The following is a 23,863-nucleotide window of genomic DNA, read 5'->3' as shown; positions in this document are numbered from 1 at the left end:
TTTTAGCTAAAGTAATACAGCTTGCACTTGGAGTTGTTGAATACTTGGCCATTTGTCAGCCGTGACGTATTTGATCAGTTACGCGATCAATTCGGAATCCACACAGATTTGAGTCAAATATACATAACTGACTATTTTCAAGGTAACTTATTCTTCTCAAAGTGTCTAATGTGTTTCGAAGTGTCTTCCGCAGTTTCTCTCTCAACTAGTTTTGAACGAAGTTCAATCGTGAAAGACTCAGCAACTGGTTTAAAGACTTAATTAATGAATTGAAAGTCAAAGAATCGTTCTCAGCTAATTATTCACGAATATTAATGTCCAAATTCGACAATCTGCCACTGAATGTGGTAAGGTCGTCGTCCATGATGCCAGTTCGAGCCGAAACGCTCGTCTTTGTGGACTGTGTCATAGACCGCCACGCTTCCTTGCTTCCTTGGCCGACCCCATTGCAATATCCAGAGGTACTTCATACAACCCTCTTGTCGACCGGCAATAACCTCGTTGATCTGCTCTAGGGCATTATGAAGCTGGTAATGCTTGATCTTGGCCTTCAAAGCGGCGATGATTCAAGCGTCTTGGGGCTGAAGGCTGTCGTATGTGGTGGCAGCTTCTTGACACGGATCCTGGGGCGTGGTCTCCAATACCAGGTGCGGCGGGGTATTGTCGACAAGCATCAGAACCTTTCGGCACTGCTCTGCCATCTTGACCTTCAGAGCTTCCAGGTATGAGTTAAAAATGTCCGAGTTCATGCAACCCTTCTTACTCTCTTAGTAATCGCACCCAAGTGTCGCCGGTGGTTGACCGCCGAAGCAACGAGGTTTTTCAGCCGTGCCGATGAACAAGGGGTCGATTGTGTCGGTGTCGGCTGCGTTCGTGGTGAGTGCCACCGTGATGCGTTTCTTTGATTTCTTCGTCACAGGCAACCGATTGCGCGTAACGGATAGATGCGGGACATGCAGTAAAAGAACGTGGTTTCGTCCATGTTGAGAACATTCTTACTGAAGTAACCAGCGGTCATACTTAGGACCTCGCGACGCCCAACGTTGACGGTCTCACTGATCCAGCATCGCCGTGCTGCACCTTGCTGGTTAACCCATTTGTTATTTGGTATTTGTACAGCCAACCCTTGGAGAAGCGTAGGTTTGTTTCGACACCGAGTTCACCACAGATCGTCCGAGCCTGCTGACTGCGATGAAGTTGACGCGAGACCAAATGTTTGAGCTTTCCACAAGGCCAGAACAGAGTAGGACACGTTAGGCTCGCTTAAATGCTTCGCATATAACTCATGCTTCTCCACAAGAGTCACCCGCAACTTCGTTTTGCTTGGCATGCCTCGTTTGAATTGCTCTACTCGTACGTGAATGCATTCAAAAGTTGAAAATCCCTCTGACATTCAATGTTACAAATTCATAGAAGTTATCAAGTTTGCCCCGTTCGGTCATCGGGGGGAAATGGTGTATTATTGCATACAGTAGACCACATTTTTGTACAGTCAGTAACGAACGACGTACGACCCCTTGCGCTGCGCAGCACCCACAGATTGGTCTTGACACAGCAAGAAGTGAGTTTGCAAAAGTTGCCACGCCATTTTGTTGGCCAGGGATACCGCGCTCCACGCGTGAAAATTCAAGTGCCACACCTTGTCGTGACAACTGTGCAAGCCATTCCAACGACATAACCACAACAACGCGAGCGAAAAACAATATTTTAAGCAATCAAGATGAAGTCAGGTCTCTGGATGCCACAGTGGAGCGCTTGCCCGTTGAAACGTTTCTTCTGACACGTTACTTCACGCACCAAGTACCGAATCTTCATTTGTCGTAAATTGAGGCGGGAGCGCTTCGTCAGTCGAATACACGAATGGCGGTGGTGGAGACACGTTGCATCAGTTTTTTTGCATCGTGGGTTGCGCTCTCAAGGTACCGGGCATACAACGCAGGGCTCCAGGGCCAGCCTTCCAATTCCGACAAACTGTCGAAACGCGTGATTGGTTCCATGAACTTCAACCTGGTCACACACACACTACCATCAGAGTGGTGTTCGGCCGAAAAATGGCTTTCGATGGCTTGGGGGCGGCGTCGGAAGCGACTGCATGCCCGAGACACAACCTTCCTCGACAAATGACGCTGGAATCTCCTTGCACAGGTGCGACGCACTCGAGATTCGCGCGGATTCCGTTTGCCATCTCGCGCGGGTGGTGTGCAACATGTTGAAGTTACGACTGACCAATCACAGGGCGGTAAATCGCTACTATTTCGAGAGATTCGCGCTTGGCCGCTTGGCCATTGTCGCTTCACCCGCCGCTGCAAGTCGACCTGTGTGCTCTGCCCTCCGCCACCGCGACGCGCAACTGGATGATCCGTCATGTAGGACCTCGCACTCTGGGTATGGACAATGGGCTCTATACCATCATTCAGAAGGAACAACGTGGACACTTGTCGACGAAGCTTTGGACGACTACAGACAAGTACCGCCAACAACGTTTGGCCACCAAGGCCCACGCCCTTGTGCTGGACAACATGAAAGGGTTCATCGTGCACGAGGTCGTGCCGCAAGTGTCCAAGTGTGGCGACTACGTCGAGTACGTGTTCGTGATGGAGAACAGTCGATGTGGCACAATGTGGGAAATCAAGCGCCGGTATTCTCTCTTCCACGACCTCCGCGAGGACCTCGAGGAGCTCTTTGAGACACCGCACTGCCATTATTGCAAAAAAGCCATCGAGAGCCTCCAGTCGCTGTCGTTTCCCCCCAAACGATTCTTTCACTCGGATGGAATAATCATGCAACGTGTGGTCGACTTCCACGCGTACATTCAAGCAATTCTCAAGATTCTGTCGAGCCCGTATTGTCGCAATTGCTCTCTAGTGTCTGTGAACGCGCACAGCTTGATCAAGCGCTTCTTACTTTCTGGCATGCGTCTTCGCGACGTGATGGAGTCGAAGCATCAAACGCCGTACTCGATCCCGTTGATCTTGCGGGAACTGCAAGTCTGTGGCCAAGGCAAGCGGCTGGAGCCGATTGTTGAGCAGCCAAGTCTCTCCATGACCAAGGCATGCTAGCTTACTTTATATATTCGAAGAAATTACGTGGTGCATTTTAACCCTGAAATTTTTGCCGCGTCATGAGTCAAGGACTCTAGCTTGTCCGCCATCCATGTTCACCAGGGAACTCGCGAAGACCTGCGTTTGTGCTTTTGTGCCTCCATCGGCGGCAACGCTTGCTCCAACTGGTATGTTGCTCCTTTCCATGTAAACTCAAGCCACCCAAGTGATTATGCCCACACCCGTTGCCGACCCTTCTCCTTTGGTACGATGGCGCATGAACCAAGCGCATCTACTCGGCTGCTACACGAGCGCAATGGTCTCACCAATTTCACGTTCCTAGGGCAGATACACGGCGTCTACCTCGACAAACATCCATGGCATCCGACACGTAAACGCGACATGTTCGAGCCATCACTGGAGCATGGAACAGCAAATTGCATGGAGGAAATAACGAAGCGATCTAGTATCGCAAACTGCAGAAGCACGCAACTCCGGCCTTGATCCAGTACTCTTGATCGCAAAACAGAACTTGAGCGTTCGTTTCCGAGACGAGGGAATTCCGCCAAATGGTTGGTCGATTCGACGGGATTTCGATCCACATGACAAAGTTGGTCGAGTGGCCGGTTGTACTGAGCGTCCCTGTCCGGGTCAGGATTTTGTACACTGGGCAGCGGTAGATGCCGCCCTTTGGAGCCTCTCGTTTTTGCTGTGGATGTAAATGCATCAGCGGCATCTTTGCAAACAGTTCCTTTGGGAACGGGTCGTCGAGGCTCTCCAATTGTTTGTTCCACCTCGCGCCTTCCAGGAAGAGTCCGTAGACGTAGCATCCTTCTGCCGGTCGCTCGGTCACGTCGCCAAGCTCCTGCGGCAACATGATAAATTTGAAACTGAGTGTGTCGATGGGGAGCTTTTGTCGACGCGCGTGGTTTTGGATGATGCCGGTCATAAACCCTTGGGGAAAAAAGAAGCCCGAGATCCAAAACACGGTCGGGATCCCCTTGTCGATCCAGTTGGAAATAAACGTGAGTCGTTCAATCAAGTCGGCGACCCACGACGTGAGCGGTTTGAGCGACGGATATGCCTTGCCTTCCCACAACGTCGGCACCTTTTGATCGTACAAACTGTTGCCCATGCTCTCAAGCTCGGACGACAACACAATGAGACCCTTGAGGCCCTTCTGGACTTGCTTGAGCGTATCCTTCATGACGCTGAGCAGTTTGTTGAAGCGCTCGACTTCTTGCGCCAACACCGTATTCATACTTTCAGTGTACATGACAGGGTACTTGACTTGGACAAACTCGAGATCGAAATTCGCCGGCAAACTTGTCTCAATCGTTTTCGCCGCGTCCGCGATCGTGTCTTCTCGGGACTTGCCCGCTCCGGCAGTCATGCGTGGCTGCAGGCTCAGGATAATGTCAAACATGTCGTACGTCTCGGCTTGCGCACACGTGATGTTGGCATTGTCGTGCATTCCAAACACTTCTGGCTCGGGGTTGATCGGAAGCGAGTTGATGTAGTCCACGTACGACGCATACGGTGCCTTGGGGTTGCATGGAATGGAGAAATAAATTCCGCTCGACGAAAACTTGTATCCGTCCTATACGCCCATTCGTCATGGGACGGCAACAAATATCGTGTCGTTTCGACCGATCGTCCTCACCGTCAAGATGTCGGAGGTGAAATACGTCATGAGAATCACGTCGGATGTCCGCATGTCCTTGTCGTCGGTGATGCGGCCGCCGTAGTTGATCATCGACGTCATGACTTGCAGCACCTCAAACGGGACTTGGTCGTACGTGTCCAAGAACATTTGGAGCTGAGCGACACTACAAATCCCAAACACGCGTGACGAAGACACCCACTGGACATGACGACCTACCTAATGTCGAGGTCCGTTTCATTGAACGAGTACGGGATGTTCCAGCCCAACGCGCCGAATCGCTTGCGCTCACACACGATCGCGTGGTAAAAGCACAGTCCAAACAAGAGCTTTCGAAACACGCCAGGTTTGTTGGTTTTGGTCAAGCTGTCGTCGTTCAGCTTGAAGTACGTGTTTTTGAGATTCGCACGCAAGCCTTTGGGCGCTTCCTTGGTCATTTTCACGCCATTCTGCAGCACGGACGTTGGAAACACCGGCGTGGGCATGCTCGTGAGCCACAAACGAAAGTCCACATGGAGTTTCGCAGGATCGAGCTCTTCGCAAATGCGTTCCAGGTCGGGCATCCACGACAGCGCCAAGTGGCAGTTTTGCAGCAAGACCCATTCCCCCTTGAGCACAGCGTTTTCAATCAACCGGACAGCGAGCGCGCCTTGGCCTTGCCCCAGAGCGATACTCTTGAGCTTCGAGTCCATTTTGGTCGCTATCGCAAACGTGAGCAAGTCCTTGGCCGGGTCACTGCCTTGCGACAAGACAAAGATGAGCGGCGACACAGGCGTCGAGTCCTCAAACGTTTCCTGCAAGTCGAACGGAGGCGGTTCAATGAATTCCTTGCCAAGTTTCTCAATAACCAAGTTCTGAATGCCTTGCATCATCTTGTCTGGTCGAAGGCTGCGCAGGACGCAAAGGCGTTGAAACCCGTCCAGCATGTCATGCCATCCGCCTGGAAGTTGAACCATGTGCGGCTCACTGCTGTCAAACAAAGCTCGATACGCGTCCTTCTGCGCGCCAAACGACTCTGCAAACCCCACAAAGGCTGGCAACGACGACAGACGGCACAGCTCTGTCCACGCGTACCCTTCCAGCCACTGCGGAGCGGGGTTGTCGAGAGCGACCGAGCCGGGGGCCATGCCGGACAACAGGAACCGCCACTCGAGCGCATTGATGAGGTTGCTGCCTTGAAGGATCTTGATGGTGAGCAAGAACGAAAACAGGAGCTTGTGTTTTTCAAACAGCGACCGGCACACGTTTTTGTACACCGAGTACGTAAACGTGTCGTTGAGGTTTTGGAGGCGTTGGTCGAGGACACTGGACGGCTTGGCTGCTAGAATGGCTCGAACAAAGATGTTGGTGAACCACGGCAGCGAATATTGATACATCGGATCAACGCGGGACAAATCGGCGATGCAGAAGAAGAGGAGCGCCGCCCGGTACGCCACTGGACGATACCCATTGCTCCGCGCATCGATTTCCTTCTCCGTTTCTTCGGCTTCCTTCATCTTTTCGACGACAATCGCCGACGTTTGCTTGGACGACGCAAGCGTCTCGATCAGGTTTGTGTCGTCCAAGATGTTGCCTTGCGAATGCGACAGCAAGTACAGGATCTGGTTCTCAATGTCGTACAATTGTTTTTTCGACTCCGCATTGGACAACACGAGCTCGTTCTTCTTCTCCGCGAGCTCGGGCATTTCTTTTTGCACGACGACGTTCAGGAGCTGCTCCTCAAGACCTTTCATCGTGATCGTAAAGTTGAGCAAGCTAACCTTCACGCACACTTCGGGGGGATAGTGTGGGTTGGCGAGCTTCGTCGTCATGTAAAACCGAAAGCAGTCGTTGTACGGGATGATGTTTTCCCCGAGCCGAATCACGTCCTGCCCACCTTGCTTGAATTTTTGCTGCAACAGGACGGGTTCGAGGGCCGCGTCGAGTTCTTCCGTTACGTTTTCGAGAACAACCCACTTGCCAAAACGAATTCCGTTCTCGAGGGCGCGCAAAAAGTTCTTGTCCGATTGCTTGACCACGTCCATGCCGTTTTCACACAGGGCTTTTTCCTTCCCGAGGTTCTTTACAAATCGGTTTGCCTGACCTTGTGGATCGATCATGAGAGGCCACCTTCGCGCTCGGGAAATGATGATGCCATTCTGCGTCGACACCGAGTCGGTTGGCAGCCCGGCAATTTGCCACGTGCGAAGCTTCACGGGATCTTGCAACGTGACGACAATGTCGCAGCCTCTCGAATGGGGCACCGAGTGCTCTTGGAGCGCACCGTGCCAGCTCGTTACAAGCGATTCTCGGAATTCGGCGGTGAACGCGCCCTGATAACTGATTGTGCCGGCACTAACGAGCACGTCGCCTGTGAGGTTGTTGTAGTCTTCGTTCAGTTGCGCGACAGTCGCCTTCCATCGTGTTTCTTCACCTCCGAGACCGCCAATGAGTTTGTCTGCATTGGCCAGCTGCACTTGGCACTGAATGACTTTGGCTGCGAGTTCTTCCTTCTTGGTGATCGCGGCGTTGTAGCTCCGTTCGAGTTCGGCCAAGCGATCGGTGACTTGCTTCAACCCTGCTTGAGCCCCGCGCAGGATTTCCATGGTAGCATCCAATTCGGTCTGTGCTTCCGCCAGCGCTTTCTTCTTCGGCTCGACTGACTTGGCGACAAAATGGTACGTGTACATAGCTCGAGCCCACATGCAGATGGCCGTACACGCTTTCGACGACTTCTCAATCATTTCAGGCGTAAAGTTTGGATCGTCAATGTATGGCTGGACTTTGACAATGGTGGCGTCGGGGATATTATCTTTGTCAAACGTAAACAGAGACTCGAGAAACTTGTTGGCGTTCGCCAGCACAACCTTCTGTGCAACGTCCCAGTAATCGGCGATTTTCTTGCCGGGCTTGTCTGGATCGGCTTTCATTGTCGGTTTGTGCTGGAAGAGGAGGCAGACCACTTCCATGGTCAACTTGACACCGCTTGGGGGTGTTTTGAGCGACTTGACTTCGTCGATGTCGGACTTTTTGAGCTTGTTCAAGCATGCGACAGCGGCGTCGAGGGCCGGCAGCGCCTCGTCCAGGTCGCGCTGGGCCGAGTCGGCGATTTCTTTGGTCGCACGGGCCTTGGTCGATGCGTTCGCTTCCTCCTTTTCCACGACAGCTTTGGTCACGTCTGCATCGGCACGATCTTTCGTGATTTGCACCATCATTTGTTCGACTTCGATTTGGGTCGCGGCAAGCACGGGTTGCAACTCGACCAGGTCGTTTTGCATCGTTGCGACAATCACCTTGGTCTCGCTCAGTTTGTCCACACCGTTTTGCAGACGGAACTTCATCGTGTTGACTTCTTCCCGTTTCGACACGAGCACGGTTTTGAAAGTCGAGAGAAGTTCGAGATAGCTCGTGGGGGTCACGTAAAAGTACCGCCGCATGATCGAAAAATACTCCTTCGACTTGACCTCGACACTCTGGTGGATCGACTTGATCACTTCCACGAGATGCTGCATCTGGTCGGCGTTGCCTAATTTCAAATTGCCGTCGCTCAGGATGGCCGTCGCGACCGAGTTGAGGGCTTCCGCGGGCCACTCGCTGAACCAGTCGATCGTGCAGCAGTTGACAAGCGATGGAAACATTCGCAATCGATCGCGAAATGCATTTCCGATCGGGCTCATGCAAATCACAAGATGGATGTTGCGCCGGACGCGGACAATGTACTGCGAAAAGATGTTGGTTTTTGTCGGGGGGATTTGCTTCTTTTGACAGTCGATCTTGCACGCGTTCACGATTTGGTCCATGTCCTCGGGGCCGTACAAGTTGGGGACGGACCCCGAGTTGAGGACGCCGTTGAGATCCTCCAGCATCGTTTCATTCACGACTTGGACATCGGAAAACAAAAACACCACTGGGCTGTCTTTCAAGCCCGCCATGAGCAGGCACTTCTTGACGTCGTCGCGCCATTCCACCATGCCATATCCCTTGACGATTTCGACTTGGAAGCATTTGTATCCAGCCATAAATGTAGCGAGCTTGGTCAGGCTCTGACGACCGCTGCCACCTACACCAAGCAAGAGCGCGTTGCCCAAAGGCTGGCGAATGATGCGTGAGATGCGAGATACATGTTCGACAGCGTCGATAAACAACACCAACGGCATCGGCGTCTTGCTCTCCGCGTTGTGTTCCATCAAATACTCCTCAATGATCGGCAGCAACTTGGTGACGTCCACGACTTCTTCGTAGATCTTGGGGTCAGCACCCGGCACCAAGTAGTCGCCGTACATCAAGTACGGCGTCTTGACGATCTCGTTGTAGTCCGTTTTGAAAAACGTGAGGCTTGTGGCCCGCAACAGATTGGCAAACCACTGGTGGTCGTCGTGGGACACCATGCGATCCTCAAATACGCGTTTGCATTCGTGCACCCACAGCCGCATGAAGCCGTGCCCGTCTTGGACTTTGCGCGAGTCGCACATCAAGCATCCTTGGAAAATCTTGGCCAAATCACGTAGGTTGAACGTGTAGTGGCTCTTGGCGGGTGTCGGGAGCAGTTCTTGGCATATCGTGTTGTACACGTGAATCGACGCTTGGACACAGTCCTTGTCGAGCTTTTGCACTTCCGGCACGAACGACGCGAGGAAGCTCGACAAGATCGTACTGAAAATGATCGCCTTGTTCTCATCGTTGAGTTCGGCGTAGCACACGACGTTGAAATGCCGCAACAAGCGCATCGTGATGGGATTTCGGCCACCACCAGGAGGGCCCATCGACGCCACGTACAACACGTCAATGATGCTTCGAAACTGCAGTAGCTTTCGGTCGTACCACCCGCCTTGGTCAAACCACTGCCGAATCAACTCGAGCGGCGGCTGCGCAAAGTACTTTTCGCGCTTGGGCATGTTCAAGTCGTCCACGTATACGACAAATTTCTTCCCGGCGGGCGGACCAAACACGCCTTTTCGACGCTTCTCCATCTTGCTGTCCAACAAATCTTGAGTCTGGTTGGCGCTTGTTTGGGCGCTGAATGTCATGGCAATGGGCATGTAGTCTGCGTTGAGCGACGCGAGGAATCGAGAAATGTTGACAGTTTTTCCCGTCCCGGTCGCGCCGACCATGAGAACATGCTTCTCGATCTTGATGAGTTGTTCCAGAAGAAACGTGTTGCGCACGCTGTCCGACGTTGGCACGACTATTTCGGCAAACGAAATTTGAGCTGGCACTCGGTACGGAGCGATCGTGTCCATCCACGAGATCCACTTGTGCTCTTTCATCGAATACGAGTAGTCGTACACAAGTCCTTTCGGCGGGACGACTGGATTCATGTTGTTGCTCAGCATTTGCAACCGCAGGAACGCGTCAAACCGACTGCGGCCGCTGTCGTTGGTCGTGGCGCCAACGGACCAGACCAGGGCAAACACGAAGATGGGCTCGATGTCTTGCTTGAACGTTGCATCCGGCGTAGCTGGCTCGGCCGCGAGATACGGCGACAAGAAACAGTTGAGAATGCTGATGAGGCTCTGGCATAAATTGTTGTCGATCGTCGGGACGAGCTCCACGAGAAACGATCGCATGAATGCGACGGTCGAGTACAAGTACACGTCGAACAGCTTCAAGAAATGAATCGCGAATGGCTGGAGGGAGTTGGGGAACTTTTCTAGCCAGCTCGTGACCAAAGGCTGGAGGCCCAACGTGCTCGGTTCCATGTACACCATTCCGGTACGGCTCACAGTCGCCGGCGACGCCACGGACAGGTCTTCCACTTCAAACATCATGGTCATCTGGTAGCTCATTTGCAGCATTTCGCCCGAGTTCAAACAGAGTTTTTTGTTGTCATCCAAGACAGTGTTCATGTTTTCAATCCAAATGGCGTCGACGGGCCCGTCAAAAATGATCCACTTGCGATCTGGCTTGGTGCACGACGCTGCGACACGGTACAGCGTGCTCAAAATGCCATCTTGCCACTCGTGCGTGTTGGCATCGAACTCGCCGTAGAGCTGGCCCATCGTAATCGATTTCGGGTTGAGCTGGTACTTGATCACGTTTTCGTACGCAAAGCCAGTCTCCCCACGACTCTTGAGCTCGCCCAGCGCTTCGGCCAAGACTTCGATGTTGGCCGACTTGCCCCCGCCGGTGGCTCCCACTACCATCAGACCATGGCGCACCACAATTGTTTCATAAAGCTGAATGCACTTGGTCAAGAAGTACGGCACGGGTTGGAGCCCCATGTGCTGTGTCTTGAGCTTGATCACCGAAATGAGCGCCCCCAGATCAATGACTGGCCGGCATTTGCCCAAGAACAAGTCCGATATGATCCCGTTGAACAACGGGATGTCGTGGGCCAAGAATTTGGGCAAATTTACATCTTGCAATGCGCGGAGGAGAAGCACGTCCTCGTCCATGTCTGGGTCGGATCGTTTCAGGTTTCCCGCGGCAGTAATCACGGTTTTCACGGCCCGCATCCCGTAGTCATAGTGGCTTTGCGACGACAGTTGCTCCGAGCACAGCTAGAGACGGCGGCATCACGACCAACGCAAACTACCAACACAACGTGCATACCTTGAAAGTCGTGACCATCTTTGCGCCAAGGGCGTGCGCGTCGGCAAAGCCGTACGCGAAAAACATGATTTCCCCGATCAAGGCGTAATCGGGCACCATCATGGCAACGGGGCGGAAAAGAGCTGCTAAACTGTCGGGCAGCTCGGATCGACCGGCATACCCGGGATTCATCGTGATAAACACACCAAACTGATCGCTCAACTTGATGTCCGAGTCCTCAAAGATAATGCGCTGTTCGCCGCGGCGGATGCCCAGCTGCAGCGTCATCACTTGCTGGCCCACCACAGACAGCACTTCGATGTCAATACGATTGAATTCATCGAAACACGCCCAAGCCCCACACGATGCCAAGCCCTACACATGCCCAAGTCAGGTACGATGTCAGCATGCGCGACGAGTTACTTTGAAGAATTTGCCCATGGCAATGAAGTCGAGACCATCGGAGCAGTTGAACACGACGCACTGCTTGGCCAGCGCCTTGGCCAGATCTTTTGTTGTTTCGGTCTTTCCCGTTCCGGCCGGGCCCGCCGGCGCGCCGCCCAGGATCATTTGCAACGCCCCCATCAAGGTCAAGTAACACTTGTCCGTCAATGGGGTAATCACGAGCCGAAACGAATTGCCCAAGTATTCGTAGCCGTACGGACGTCGGGACGTCACCATCTGGGCAAACAAGTCGTTGTCCCAAAAGTACTTCAGCTGGGAGCTCCACAAAAAGTCTGCCTTTGCTTGAACGTTGTTGGCCACAAGTTTCTTTGTCACGTCGCGGGCGTGCACGTCAATGACGGTCAATGCGCCCATGGTGATGCGAGTCATCTTGTCCAGGTTACCACGGACCATCTTGACCCTACACCAAGTACTCTTCAGAATAGAGAGCGTACGAGTGGCCATACATGTCCGCCAACTGCCCCAGTTGTCGCTGCAACATCGACTTGACGCCTTCCGCGCCGAACTGGTCCATGGCTTCTTCCATTTCGCGCGTCCAGTGCATTTGACTCGCGTTTAGCACGCACATGCCGGGCCACTTTTGCACCCACTTGGACCGGTCGACGCGAATGTAATCCAGGATCGCTTGGTGCATGATGTCTCGAATCGACGTTCGCATCATGTTTTCGACTTCCAACATCCAAAACTCGACGTTCTTGCCGTTCGGGTCAATGGGTTCGTGCATGTGGACTTGCTCGCCTTCGGCCGAGATCATGGCCGTGATCGTCAAGTCTTCTTGGAACTCGACCTTTACGATCCCTTCAAAGCACTTTTTCAAGTGGGGCTGCACGAGCTTGACGTCTTTCGACTCGGACAAAATCGAGAGCAGCTCGTCGTTCGATAAAAAGTAGAATCGCGCAAAGCTCGACCGCTTCACCTCCAAGTAGTCGCTCAATCCTTTTTGCACCATGTCCAAAAACACATTGCTCTCTTTGAATTTCTCGAGCAGCTTGGGGGAGTTGCAAAACTCGACTGCCCTCGGTTTCGTCTTGCCCGAACTCAGTGTCTGGCGCCAGTTCTTGTCCACGGACGCAAAGCGCTTCCCTTCCAGCGGCAGTTGCTTGTTGATATCGGGCGATTCAAAGATCGGCTGCAGGTACAGCCACGATCGCTGGACGGCGAGCCACTCTTCCAGGACTTCGCTCACGAGTTGCAACGTTATGTTCCATTCCGTGATTTGCTCCTCAAACGGTCCTTTGAACGACGAAAACATCATCGCTTGCGTCATCGTGATGTGCTCATCCAGCACGATTTGGATCTCGTCGACGCCTTTGATTATGTACGTGCCGGTCTCTCGATACGGAATGATCTGTAACTCGATGGTTTCCCACTGTTTCTTCATGGCTGTCAGCGCCACGTCAATTTGGTACTCGCGGCCGGCCGCTTCGCTGACCTTGACAATGTCATCGATCTGGTCGAGCAAGTTGAGGCGAAAAATCGAGTTCAACGTGAAGCTTTCGTCCATTTCGAGGGTGAACCCAAGCACGCGGCTGAGTTCGTTCCAGTGGCGCGGACGCATCCCCGGGTTTCGCAGCGCCACAATGAGCGGAACGTACGGTTTGAACACGTTGATTTGTTCTTTGATCGTGTCCGCGATCTTGGCACATGCGTCGTTGCCGCTGTTCGAGAAGAACTTGGCTGCTTTCTGGATCGACGTCCCGTACGTGTCGACCGCCTTTTCGATTTCGTCGGCGTTGACGTCCGTGAAGCTGCCCTGCGTCCACTGCTTTCGCGACTGAATCCAGTTGTACGACGATGACCAGAGCATGTTATACGGCTCAAAGTTCTTCTTGGCGACCGCCAGCATGTCGTACGCCGTCACTTCCTTCCCAAACAACGTTTCGCGCGAGTTGAACACGGCCGCGTCCTGCGTCGCCTGGTCGAGTTTCTTTTGCACCGACATGGCGTGGTGCGCAATGTCTTCGACGTGGCTCAAGTTGTCGTACCGCGAAAACGCGTCGACTTCTTCGACGAGCGAGCTCAATGTTTTTTCAAATCGGTCCTGTTCGGCCTCCATTTGCTTGGCAAACTTGACTTTTCGCTCTTCGAGTGCCCACTTGAACCGAGCGCTTTGGGTCGCAATGCGGGTGGGCCACCCCAGCACGTTCCACTTCAACCGAAGGTGGTCATCCGACACCATAAACTGAAACTCGTCGACCAAGTCGTTGTTGGACAGCATGACGCGGATCTCGTCTTGAAGCGGTTGGATCGCGGCAGGTACACTCGCAATGTACTCTTGCAATTGCGTCAACCCTTCGACGTCCTTGGGCGTGACGGCCAAGTTGGCGTTGATCTCTTCAAAATTGCCCGTGAGTTTGGTCGACAGGCGGTAGCAGTAGCTCACTTGAGTCTCGAGCAACTTGGTGTGGATTTCGCTGTGCTTCTTGGCTAGAATCGTGCGAATGTTGGAGACGTCCACCGACACAATGCCGAGGTTGATCGGTTGCGCGGGAATACAGTTGAGTATCATGCGTTCGGCGTCGCGGTGTTTTTGGATCACCCGGCGCAGCTCGTTGAGTTCCATCGGCGGCGTCACGTCGACTTCGGTCGCGTCTGCATCTTCCTCCTTCGATTTGGGCTCGGGCGTCTTCACCAGCCCTCCGAGGTAGTCGGCGACACTCAAGTTGAGCAGCGGCACATACTTGCTGATGATGCGATGGTAGTCTTCCATGGGCGCCAGCGCCGCGGTCAAGCACTCCTGGACACGGCGTATGAGGTTCTGCACCCACTCTTCCGTCACGTCAATGCACTGGATGCAATCTTGCTGAGGCCAGAACAAGCGGTCCATGACAAGGCGCTCGATGAGCTCCAGCGCTTTTACACGCGACAAGACCGTGTCGAATTGGGACGTCGCGGCCTCGAGGAACGCCGACGGGGGCGTGGCGTACTCGAAATCGTGTCCTTCGACTGACTCGACCGGGTCAATCGGGCACTTTTCACTGTCGTCTTTGTTGTCTTCGTGCCATGCATTGATCTTGGCTTGACGTTCATCGATCGCGTCTTGGTTGAGCACCTTCACATCCGCCGACACCACCACGTCGACCTTGAACAGCGGCGTGTAGTTGTTGCACGTCTTGAGTGTTTCGTCCGAATATGACACGTCGACGTCGTTCGTGTCCCGGATCACGACGGTTTTGGCGCACATGTGTTCGAGAAACGCCGCGTACGCGTGGAACGTGTGGTAGAGCAAGTTTCGCAGCGCATCCTGCGCCATAAAGTTGACGCGGCGGAGAATTCGTTGCAGGCACGTGCCATCGTACAAGTTGCGATGGCTTTCGGTCAAGTTGTACAGTCCCGGGACGTCCGTGCTGCCCATGTGCACTTGAATCGCCTTGGCCGCGGCACGCGTCCAGTTGTCTCGCAGAAATCGCATCGCGTTTTGGTTGACTTGGTTTTGCGTCGTGACAAAGTCCACCACGACCACCGATCGCGCCGCGCGCGCGCCGTCCATTAAGTCGACCGCTTGCTCGGTCTTCAACAACATTTGGCTCATGATGTTGTTTGAATAGTGTCGAACGTCCAAGAGGGCGCGAATGGCTGGCAACGAGCTCAAAAACGAGTCGCGGGTTGCGCAGATGAAACGATCGTTGTAATCGTAGCACGCGACGGAGACGACCCCGCGCTCGGGAGGCGGTCGCGGCGGCATTCGGGTCGGGTACAACAGCATGGGGAATTCGAGTTGCACGTCAGCCAAATTGGTTTCAAGGATCAGAGTGTTCATGGTCCGCATGTACTCTTCGTTGACTTCCTCGAGCAACTTCGATGTGCGGGCATTTGAGGACAGCCGCGACGACGACAGAGTGTACGACAGGATGCTGTTGACTCGGTCCGAGTCGAGTTGGGCTTCAACGTCGTTGGGCATGCTCTCAACGTAGAGGGAAAATCTAGTGTTTTTACAACATGACGTGCACGTCAAGGGTCATCGGAAGCAGGCGCACCTTAGGCGGGCTTCGGATTCTCGGCGGCGGCGGACGCATTCATGTAATCGGGCGACAAACCCTTGATGCGACTCCACTTCAAAGCACAAATAAACGCGGGGAACGAGAGGGGGGCCGATGCGACCGCCCGCCATCCACGACACCACAAACATGTCGAGCTTGGCATCAAACGCTGTGACAGTGCAGTTGGACCAGTTGCCCACCACCCCCGTTTCTTCGTTCACACTGAGGCCCACGGCCTTCTTCGGTCCGGTCCGAATCCACTCCTGGGCGGAGGTGTCGGACGTATCGGAGAAGAGACGCAGGGGGAGATAGCTCCGTGTGAACGGTTGTTGGTCGAGGATCGCACTGTGGGGAACTGCTTGCTCGAGATACTGCACCAGATCCAAGGTCTTTAGAGCAGTCGGGGTGTTCGGTGGGAGAGGTGTCGTCGCGTGGTGCTGGTGGGCATGCGGCAGTGCCAAATCTGCTTTGGAATTCGATTGTTTGATGAGTTTCTGCCGTGATCGCGATGGCGACAGGGTCATGCCGCCGACAACAGGTATCGTCATGTCAGACTTCCTTGTACGGTCCAGGACACTCTTTTCATACTGATCCAGTTGTTCCATGACGCTGTGGATCGAGCTCACGGACGAATTCTTGCCACTTCCTTTGACAGGCTTGTGCTTCGGGCCCGTCTGTCGATCAAGGAGAATGGAGATTGGAATGCATAGGTTTGTTGGATTCGATGCAACACGCACCTTCTTAGGCTCCATGACGGCCGGGAAGCGGGGTCGATGTAGCCAGACAACTCAGGCGCTTCGCCACGGACGTCGTGCTGCACGAGAACGAAAGCGTAACAGGCACGACCGTTCAGCGCGCCGGACGCCTCGCGAAACGGCGCGGCATTTGTCCGGATACGGGTTTTAAAATCGTACTTTTTTCTTTTAATATGGAGTGTAGGTCTCGTCCATTCTGCAATCGGGTGGAAATCCAATGTCGAACATCGACGACGAGCTCGATGAGGCCATGATGGAGGACGAGAACGAAGGAGGCATGACTCAAGATGACGTGGAAGGAGATGCGAGCAACAACGATGACGTGGACAAGACGCAATCTACCGAGAACTCAGACGAAGATAATGAAGCGAACGACGGAGACGGCGACATTGACGAAGGGGACGACACCGGCGATGACAACGACGACAGCGTCAAAGATGAAGACGACGACGAGAACAACGAAGAAACTGAGAACTTGGCGAAGCTCAAGTTCATCCAGAGTCTTCCAGAAGGAAAGATGCGACAACACGAACAGTACCGGCGGTCACATTTCGACAAGATGGTCGTCAAGCGAGTATGGCAGATTGAGCGGTCCATCCACCCACGGTTGTGTTGTTCACGAGATGTGATGTGTAGTGCATGATGCAAGTGATTGAGGAGAGCTCTGGAAACGATCGGAAGGCCCCCAGCGTCCACATGAACTTGTCGATTGTCATGTCTGGTACAAAATTGCGTCGTTCCATCCTTTCCATCACAACATGCCTTCGTGCAGGTCTGGCAAAGAAGTTTGTCGGTGAACTGACCGAAAAAGGTACCGTTGACGCAAGACAACTTGCAAGATTCTGGACTTCTTGTAGCACGGGAGCTTATGGAGAAGAACGGAGAATCGGGACCCATTCGACCACACCACTTGAGGGAAGCTCATCGAAAGTACTACAAGGCCCACCCCCTTGCGCGAGGACGCCAACGACGGCGCTTGCTAGCCTAAACTTGGCAGTCTCTGTAATGGAGTTCGACCGGACCCGACTGGAGTTTTGCAGCGTGTGAAGATGGACGAAAACTAGCACAGATGCTGATGGACGGAGTCGAGTACATGACTCTGATGTATCCTCCGTTGGACCCTCTAGCGTATGCGGGTAACTTGGTTTGTGTATGGCGGCAGTCCCAGCGACGGACCCCAACTGCACTCACTTGAGTGCACCCACCGCTTGAAGAGACGCCACCCACCACCACAAGCTCATCAGCGTACACAGAATCGAGTAGGTTCCACTTGGGCTGCCCAATTCTCCTTCTCTTTCTCGTGGAGGCCCTCGGCATGTGACAACTGCCCTCCCACTGCCGCGAGGTGAAATGACGGCGCCATGGAGGGCTTGTTTGTGTCCAAAATATCTTGATTTCAGTATGCAAGTCCATGGCAACTCGTGTGACGTCATTTTTGCAAAATATTATCGTAATATTTCATCTTTTTTTGCCGACTTTCGAGTTGCCCATCGAATTTCACTTTGTGCATTGGATCCTCTTGCTACCATCCTCCTCAACAACCCACGTCCTCTGCGTCGCCGTGAGGACAGATTGCGACAGACAGCTCTTCGACGATGAGGTGGTTCAGAAGTGCTGTACGATGCTCCACACCCTTCGTCTTGCTATGGCTACTGCTCGCGATGCTGGAAGGAACACTCGTGGACGCGAGGGGAGAACAGCAGGAAAGCATAACGGCGGTGTGCGTTGCATGGGAAGGCACAAAGTGCCCGTTTACGAACACTACGAACCCCGTGACGAAGCTGTTCGACCCGAAAACCCAGACTCTGTGCAAGGTACATAGACGTCGCCCTGGTCGTTTGGTTGCCAACGTCGGTCACTGAGTAGGCTGCTGTGTCGATCAACGTCAAGCAAATCGACTGGCAGAGCTACCATTCAACAGGAAAGGGGCTGATCCGCAGCGTGAAGATCAACCAGAACGAGCTCCTCACGTCCTTCGTGTACCCGTCCGACTCGTATTTGCTGGCGAACTACCCGCACTGCGACGACTGGTTTGACGTGCTGCCCCCGCATGAAAACACCATCCAAACTGGCCACGGCACCCAACGCTCGATACTTCCTCTCATCACTGAGGATTCCGTCGAGTTTGAGATCGAATACGAATGGACGGGCGACCATTCCCAGCAACCCGTGTGCTCGTTTGGCGGTGTATCGTACGTCGGCATGGCTCGCATGGATCTGTTCTACGAAGTCCAGGACGACGATCGTAAGCTTCTCTCGTCCGTCATTGCATACATCCCCTCACGCGTCTGTGCCACAGATTGCCCCGGGTGGAATGAAACGACCAACACGTGGTGTCACGGCCACGGCCATTGCGACTGCGCCGTGACGGAAGGCGACCCGCGCACGTGCACGTGCCAGTACGATCCTCTTCTAGAGTTTATCTTGATTGAAACTCACTCGCCCGGACCATTCTCATTCTTCCATCGCGATCGTAGGTCCGGGTATGCGCCTCCGACGTGTGAACGGTGCCTGGACAACAAATACGGAGACTTTTGCACCGAGACGTGCGACGTGTGCTTCAACGGTGGCGTGTGTCAGGCTGGCATCAACGGCACCGGTGACTGTGTGTGCACAAACGGGTTCGATCCTGCAACTCGGTGTGCGACGTGCTTGCCGCTTCATTACGGCCCAAGCTGTCTTGCGTGCGACGATTGCAACCACCCGCATGGCAATTGCAACGATGGGATTCAGGGAAACGGTCTCTGTTCCTGTGCGGTGGGGTATAGCGCGACTCTGAACTGCCTCGACTGCCTCGATTCGTTTTATGGCCCTACGTGCACGCCATGCAAGTCGTGCCATGAAGGCCGGTGCAACCACGGCCTTGACGGCGACGGTCAATGCATCTGTCGCGACGGCTTTGACGCCGAAACCCATTGCACAGAATGCTCAACCAACTACTTTGGACTCAACTGCACGCGGTGTGAATCGTGCCACGGCCGCGGCATTTGCAACGATACCTTGTCTGGCGATGGTCAGTGTTTTTGCGACGCCGGGTACACGTCGGCCTCGCGCTGTGTGCTTTGCGACGACGGATGGGACTTCAACCCGACGACCATGAGCTGCCAATGCGCCCCAGAGCACTTTGGACCGTTCTGTCGGTCCTGTCCGATCTGTGCGCCTCACGGGCGCTGTAGCGCCGGCAACGATGGTAAGGGAACGCCATGAGAATGACGCAAACTGGGACGATGGTCATGTGGAATGTCATGTCTAGGCGACGGGCGGTGCATCTGCGATCCAGGATGGAGTGACTCGACCAACTGCGTAACGTGCATGAGCGGGTACTTTGGCCACGACTGCTCGATATGCCGGCGGTGCGGTCAAGGACGATGCGACGATTCAATCCACGGCACGGGGCAATGCATTTGCAGTCAAGGATACAGCAGCACCAGTGATTGTTACAACTGTGACGAAGGGTACTTCGGCCCCAACTGCACCGCGTGCCCGCAAGACTGTGCGCACGGCACTTGTTCGAGCGGGTTACTGGGGTCTGGAACATGCAAGTGCGACGAAGGGTGGGCATGGTCGTCGCAGAACCCGTGTACGTCGTGCCTGCCGGGGTACATTGGTCCCGACTGCGTGCTCTGTCCGGGGCACATTGAGAGCGGCCTCATGTGCAATGGCCATGGGGTGTGCATCCCCCACGCGAATCGGTCCGTCGGCATTTGCGAATGCGACGCTCGGTTCAGCGGCATGGGATGCGAAGTGTACGAGTTTCCGCTCGCGATGGTGTGTGGCTTAGGGTTGATCGCGCTGTCGACGTTGGGGTTTTGCATGTGTTCGATGCGACGCCTGGCGCGTCAAACGCAAATCTTCCACCCCCAAGTGCTCCGCCGTGGGAGCACATTCCCTGGGTACTTGGAGATATCGGACGTGAGCGACCTCGAGTTTTTCGTGTCGGCCGACTCCCGCGACTGGTTGATACCGTTTGAAGCGTTGACGTTGCAAAAGGAAGTCGGCAATGGCACGTCGGGTCAAGTGTTTCAGAGTTTGTACCACAGCGGCGGGGGCAACTCGGTCGTGGCCGTGAAGCGATTGTACAGCCCCGTGACAGGTCAAGAGTACTTTCAGAGTTTTTTTCGGCGGGAAGTCAGTATCTTGAGCAAGCTTCACCACCCCCACGTCGTGCGATTCTACGGCGTCAGCTACTACAGCCGCATCTTGTACATTGTTACCGACTTCTGCCAAACAAGTCTGAGCCACTTGATCGAGAACCCGGCGACGAAAGGGCCGTTCGAGCCGTCCTTCTTCATGAAAGTTGTGGTTCAAATCACGAGCGGCATGGGCTTCCTCCATAGCCGTAATGTCGTTCATCGGGACCTGAAGCCGGCCAACGTGTTGCTGACGGACACGGACGACGTCAACATTTGCGATTTTGGACTGTCGAGGTTGATCGACCCGGAAACGACGTCGATGACTGCCGAGGTAAGGATTTACACGAACACCACATCACACGGAAAACACACCACGGTGTATAGGTCGGCACGCCGAGTTATATGGCTCCAGAAATGGCCACCATGGGCGGCACACAGTGCTCCACCAAGGGTGACGTGTACTCGTTTGGTATCTTACTCTACACGATGTGGTCGCGCAGCAAGCCGTACGGAGACCAAGGGATGAATCCGTTTCAACTGGTACCATCATCGATCACGATGCGTCCAAGGACCCGACATGGCGTGTTTGCGTAGATGACGGCAGTCGTGAACGGATTGAGGCCCGTGATCCCCATCAATTGCCCCCCCGGGCTCGAAAACCTCATGAAGAGCTGCTGGGATGCCAACCCTGGGGCGCGTCCAAGTTTTCCAGAAATTTCGCTGCAGCTCCAGGATCCTGCCATCCTGGAATGCCCTCCGGCCACCGACTTTCCGTCGTCCGCAGAAGAGCGCCCGCTGTCAAGTCGATTTCGAGTCAACAGTCGCGACCACTACGTCGACCCGACAAACTATGGTAGCTGCAACAACACGCAGGACTGATCCATGGCACCACATAGAGCACACTTGTAGGACGAGAACGAAAGGACGACACGCGTAGGACTATTTTATTCAACGAAAAACCTTCCGTTGGAGGGAATTGTACACTGCCGTGGCCGTCCTGCGTGCGTGAATAGTAGTAGCCTCGAATGTTGTCAGGCGTGGAGCCAAAACAGTGCCATGGATACAGTCGCCACTCGACGAAGGAGCTTGTCGTACAACGTGGAGCTATTTTAAGGCACACGCGCAATGAACAGTCCAAACACTCCATCCACCAAGGCATCACGGCAGTCGCAGTGGCTGTCGATGACGGCCGCTCTCGCCCCGCGATATACCTTTCATCCGATCGAGACGGGAGGGGTCGTCGTTCGCGTGCCCGTGGCGAGGGATCCATGCTATTTGACCGCGTTGGTTGTCTTGGGCGGCGCGACCGGATACGCGGTCTACGTTTTGGAAGCCGTGGTGCTGGATAGCAGCTCCGCCAAAGTGATCCCGCTCGTGTTTGGTCTCGTCATTGCGTCGTTTGTGCTGACAACGGCCGCATGGACGGTGTTTGGGTGCGAGATATACACGTTTGCCACGACCAAAACCATCACGTACGAATGGCGAACGCTATGTCTACGACGGTCGCGGACATTTCAAGTCGACCTGATGAAGCCGTTCCAAGTCGTCGCGCCAACCAGCAGCTCTCAAATCACACGACCGACCGTCGGCTTCCTCTACGACGGGGAAATGGTTCGACTTGGATTTGCCCTCACGCGTCGTGAAGCGACGGACTTTCTGCAAGACATTGCGTCGTTCGTGCCAGAGGCGATCCAGCCATTCCAAATATCGCCGAGGATGATCCAAAGCCAGATCACAGCGATGGAAGAGCAGCTCGCGAGGCGCACATCGGTCCTCCCGACGAGACCGGACGGTCCCATCGACGTCCACGTGACCGAAGAGGTAGCAGCCATGGACGAACTGCAGTGATTAAGAGTAAGCCTGCACCACCGACTGACATGTTTTCTGCAGTTGCCCATGGCTTGGAGCAGATATAAATCGACGCAAACTGCGGTGGCCATTCGATCCAACGGCATGGAGGACTCATGACTTCGAGAAAGACAAGGCACTGTGGTAAAAGGCAACTGCGTGTTAAGTGTTGTACGTTCATGGCGATGCCCGAACAAAACTGCGCATCATGAGCCCATCGCAACACGCAACGGAATGCAGCAGCCGTAGCATCATGAGCGCTTCGACGACTTCGCTTTTCGACGCAGTAGAGACATGAAGCATACGATCCACGCTAGGCACCACGAAACGGGCAATGTTTCGTCGCGCCAGATCGGCGATGCATGCAGCGTAGTCGTCGGCATCCCAAGCTAGCTGAAGAGTTTGGTACAACGCTGCGACTTCTTCGGTCCACTTGGGATCGACGTGTTGTACTGCTTCAATCAAGCGCTGGTTGTCGATCTCTCGTGGTGCTGGATTTTTCGATCGTATAGCTTGAAGAAAAGCAGCGCTTCTCTCGGCTGTTGCCTACGCAGTTGCTGAATGGATGGACCGTCGATGACAAGAGTGGAAGGTACTTGCGACAAGTGTGGCGGCGGCGGCGTTCGCTTCAGAAGCGACGTCAGCTCTTCATTCATCTCGACCAGAAGTTTCTTGATCTTGTGCAGCCGATACCACACCGGGAACACGCGCGACAGCGACGGTGGGGTGTCGCTCGATGACATGTACGAGCAACATTTGGCAACGACACTGAGAATGCGATCGTATGCATATTGCAGCCGAAAAACTTGCTCCCGATAAGGAATTCGTGGTGGCGAAATCGCACCGCCAGCTGCGCTGGCCGCGTCGCGCTGAGACACCAGTTGGTTCAACTTGCCAAGGAACACTTTTGCCGGGGAATCCGGTGATGACCAAATCGCTGTCTTGTCAACGACTTCGGCTATTTTAGCAAGCATGTGTCGAGGGAGTGACTTGGGCTGTGGATGCTGGCGGGGAGGGCGTTCTTGGTCCTGAGAAGGAATTGTGTCGCGCCCAGCGACAGCACGGGTCGTGGGTGAGTGTTCTCGTGGAGCCATCAGGGTCGACTGTAATGAGTCAGCTTTTTGAAGTTTAGTGCGTTTCTTGATCTCTGGGGCATTTCGTATCGCCCTTGCGCGCAGCAGTGCACTCTGCAATGCGGATTCGGCCGCAGCAACATCGCCTTGCATGGCTTCCTTTTCTTCCACGTTGGCTTCTGCGTCGTTTTCCTTCGCTGCAGCTTCTTCAGGCGAAGTCACCGCATACATGTGTAGGATCTTCCGCAGCTCATAGCATTTCGCGTCCAAAAGCGTCACTCGGAAGTGTACGTCGACGGCAATGTGATCGAGGATCGCCTCGACAGTGCGGTGCTCGGCAGTAATAGGCATTATTCGGATATATCCGGATAGCGGTTTGGGAGCACATTCGGACG

General features: G+C 54.2%; 7 protein-coding genes across 8 annotated transcripts; 4 read left to right on the top strand and 3 right to left on the bottom strand.

Annotated features, from left to right (window-relative positions):
- Positions 1-566: 566 nt before the first annotated feature.
- H310_06309 (hypothetical protein) lies at positions 567-749 on the bottom strand (the record flags this gene model as incomplete). The annotated part of the gene is made up of 1 exon (XM_008871319.1): positions 567-749. One exon carries the CDS (start codon positions 747-749, stop codon positions 567-569), a length of 183 nt encoding a protein of 60 aa, XP_008869541.1.
- Positions 750-2,265: 1,516 nt separating this feature from the next.
- Positions 2,266-3,125, top strand: H310_06308. 2 transcript variants are annotated; one of them, XM_008871318.1, is made up of 2 exons: positions 2,266-2,366; positions 2,418-3,125. In XM_008871318.1, exons 1-2 carry the CDS (start codon positions 2,355-2,357, stop codon positions 3,057-3,059), a joined length of 654 nt encoding a protein of 217 aa, XP_008869540.1. In that variant the 5' UTR covers positions 2,266-2,354; the 3' UTR covers positions 3,060-3,125. The 2 variants fall into 2 exon arrangements, with proteins under 2 accessions (XP_008869540.1, XP_008869539.1); XM_008871317.1 differs by having other exon boundaries at positions 2,270-3,125.
- A 299-nt stretch (positions 3,126-3,424) lies between these two features.
- Positions 3,425-16,501, bottom strand: H310_06307 (hypothetical protein). The gene is made up of 8 exons (XM_008871316.1): positions 16,397-16,501; positions 15,657-16,333; positions 12,126-15,602; positions 11,638-12,079; positions 11,236-11,589; positions 4,924-11,183; positions 4,705-4,870; positions 3,425-4,641 (listed from the first exon to the last, which is right to left on the bottom strand). Exons 1-8 carry the CDS (start codon positions 16,409-16,411, stop codon positions 3,505-3,507), a joined length of 12,528 nt encoding a protein of 4,175 aa, XP_008869538.1. The 5' UTR covers positions 16,412-16,501; the 3' UTR covers positions 3,425-3,504.
- A 116-nt stretch (positions 16,502-16,617) lies between these two features.
- Positions 16,618-17,594, top strand: H310_06306 (hypothetical protein). Its single transcript, XM_008871315.1, has 4 exons — positions 16,618-16,988; positions 17,051-17,135; positions 17,187-17,225; positions 17,272-17,594. Exons 1-4 carry the CDS (start codon positions 16,632-16,634, stop codon positions 17,400-17,402), a joined length of 612 nt encoding a protein of 203 aa, XP_008869537.1. The 5' UTR covers positions 16,618-16,631; the 3' UTR covers positions 17,403-17,594.
- A 331-nt stretch (positions 17,595-17,925) lies between these two features.
- Positions 17,926-21,572, top strand: H310_06305 (TKL protein kinase). The gene is made up of 7 exons (XM_008871314.1): positions 17,926-18,228; positions 18,281-18,659; positions 18,714-18,813; positions 18,892-19,604; positions 19,668-20,878; positions 20,932-21,087; positions 21,142-21,572. Exons 1-7 carry the CDS (start codon positions 18,010-18,012, stop codon positions 21,424-21,426), a joined length of 3,063 nt encoding a protein of 1,020 aa, XP_008869536.1. The 5' UTR covers positions 17,926-18,009; the 3' UTR covers positions 21,427-21,572.
- An 81-nt stretch (positions 21,573-21,653) lies between these two features.
- On the top strand, positions 21,654-22,607 carry H310_06304 (hypothetical protein). The gene has a single exon (XM_008871313.1). The coding sequence runs from the start codon at positions 21,673-21,675 to the stop codon at positions 22,393-22,395; it is 723 nt and encodes a 240-aa protein (XP_008869535.1). The 5' UTR covers positions 21,654-21,672; the 3' UTR covers positions 22,396-22,607.
- On the bottom strand, positions 21,667-23,819 carry H310_06303 (hypothetical protein; the record flags this gene model as incomplete). The annotated part of the gene is made up of 2 exons (XM_008871312.1): positions 21,667-22,941; positions 22,992-23,819. The coding sequence occupies 2 exons, from the start codon at positions 23,817-23,819 to the stop codon at positions 22,573-22,575; spliced, it is 1,197 nt and encodes a 398-aa protein (XP_008869534.1). The 3' UTR covers positions 21,667-22,572.
- Between the last annotated feature and the right edge of the window lie 44 nt (positions 23,820-23,863).

This window comes from Aphanomyces invadans, assembly GCF_000520115.1.
Source record: "Aphanomyces invadans strain NJM9701 unplaced genomic scaffold supercont1.11, whole genome shotgun sequence".
NCBI classification, from domain to species: Eukaryota; Oomycota; class Saprolegniomycetes; order Saprolegniales; family Verrucalvaceae; genus Aphanomyces; species Aphanomyces invadans.
Note: the sequence above shows the minus strand (reverse complement) of the source record. Positions and strands in the feature narration are given on the sequence as shown.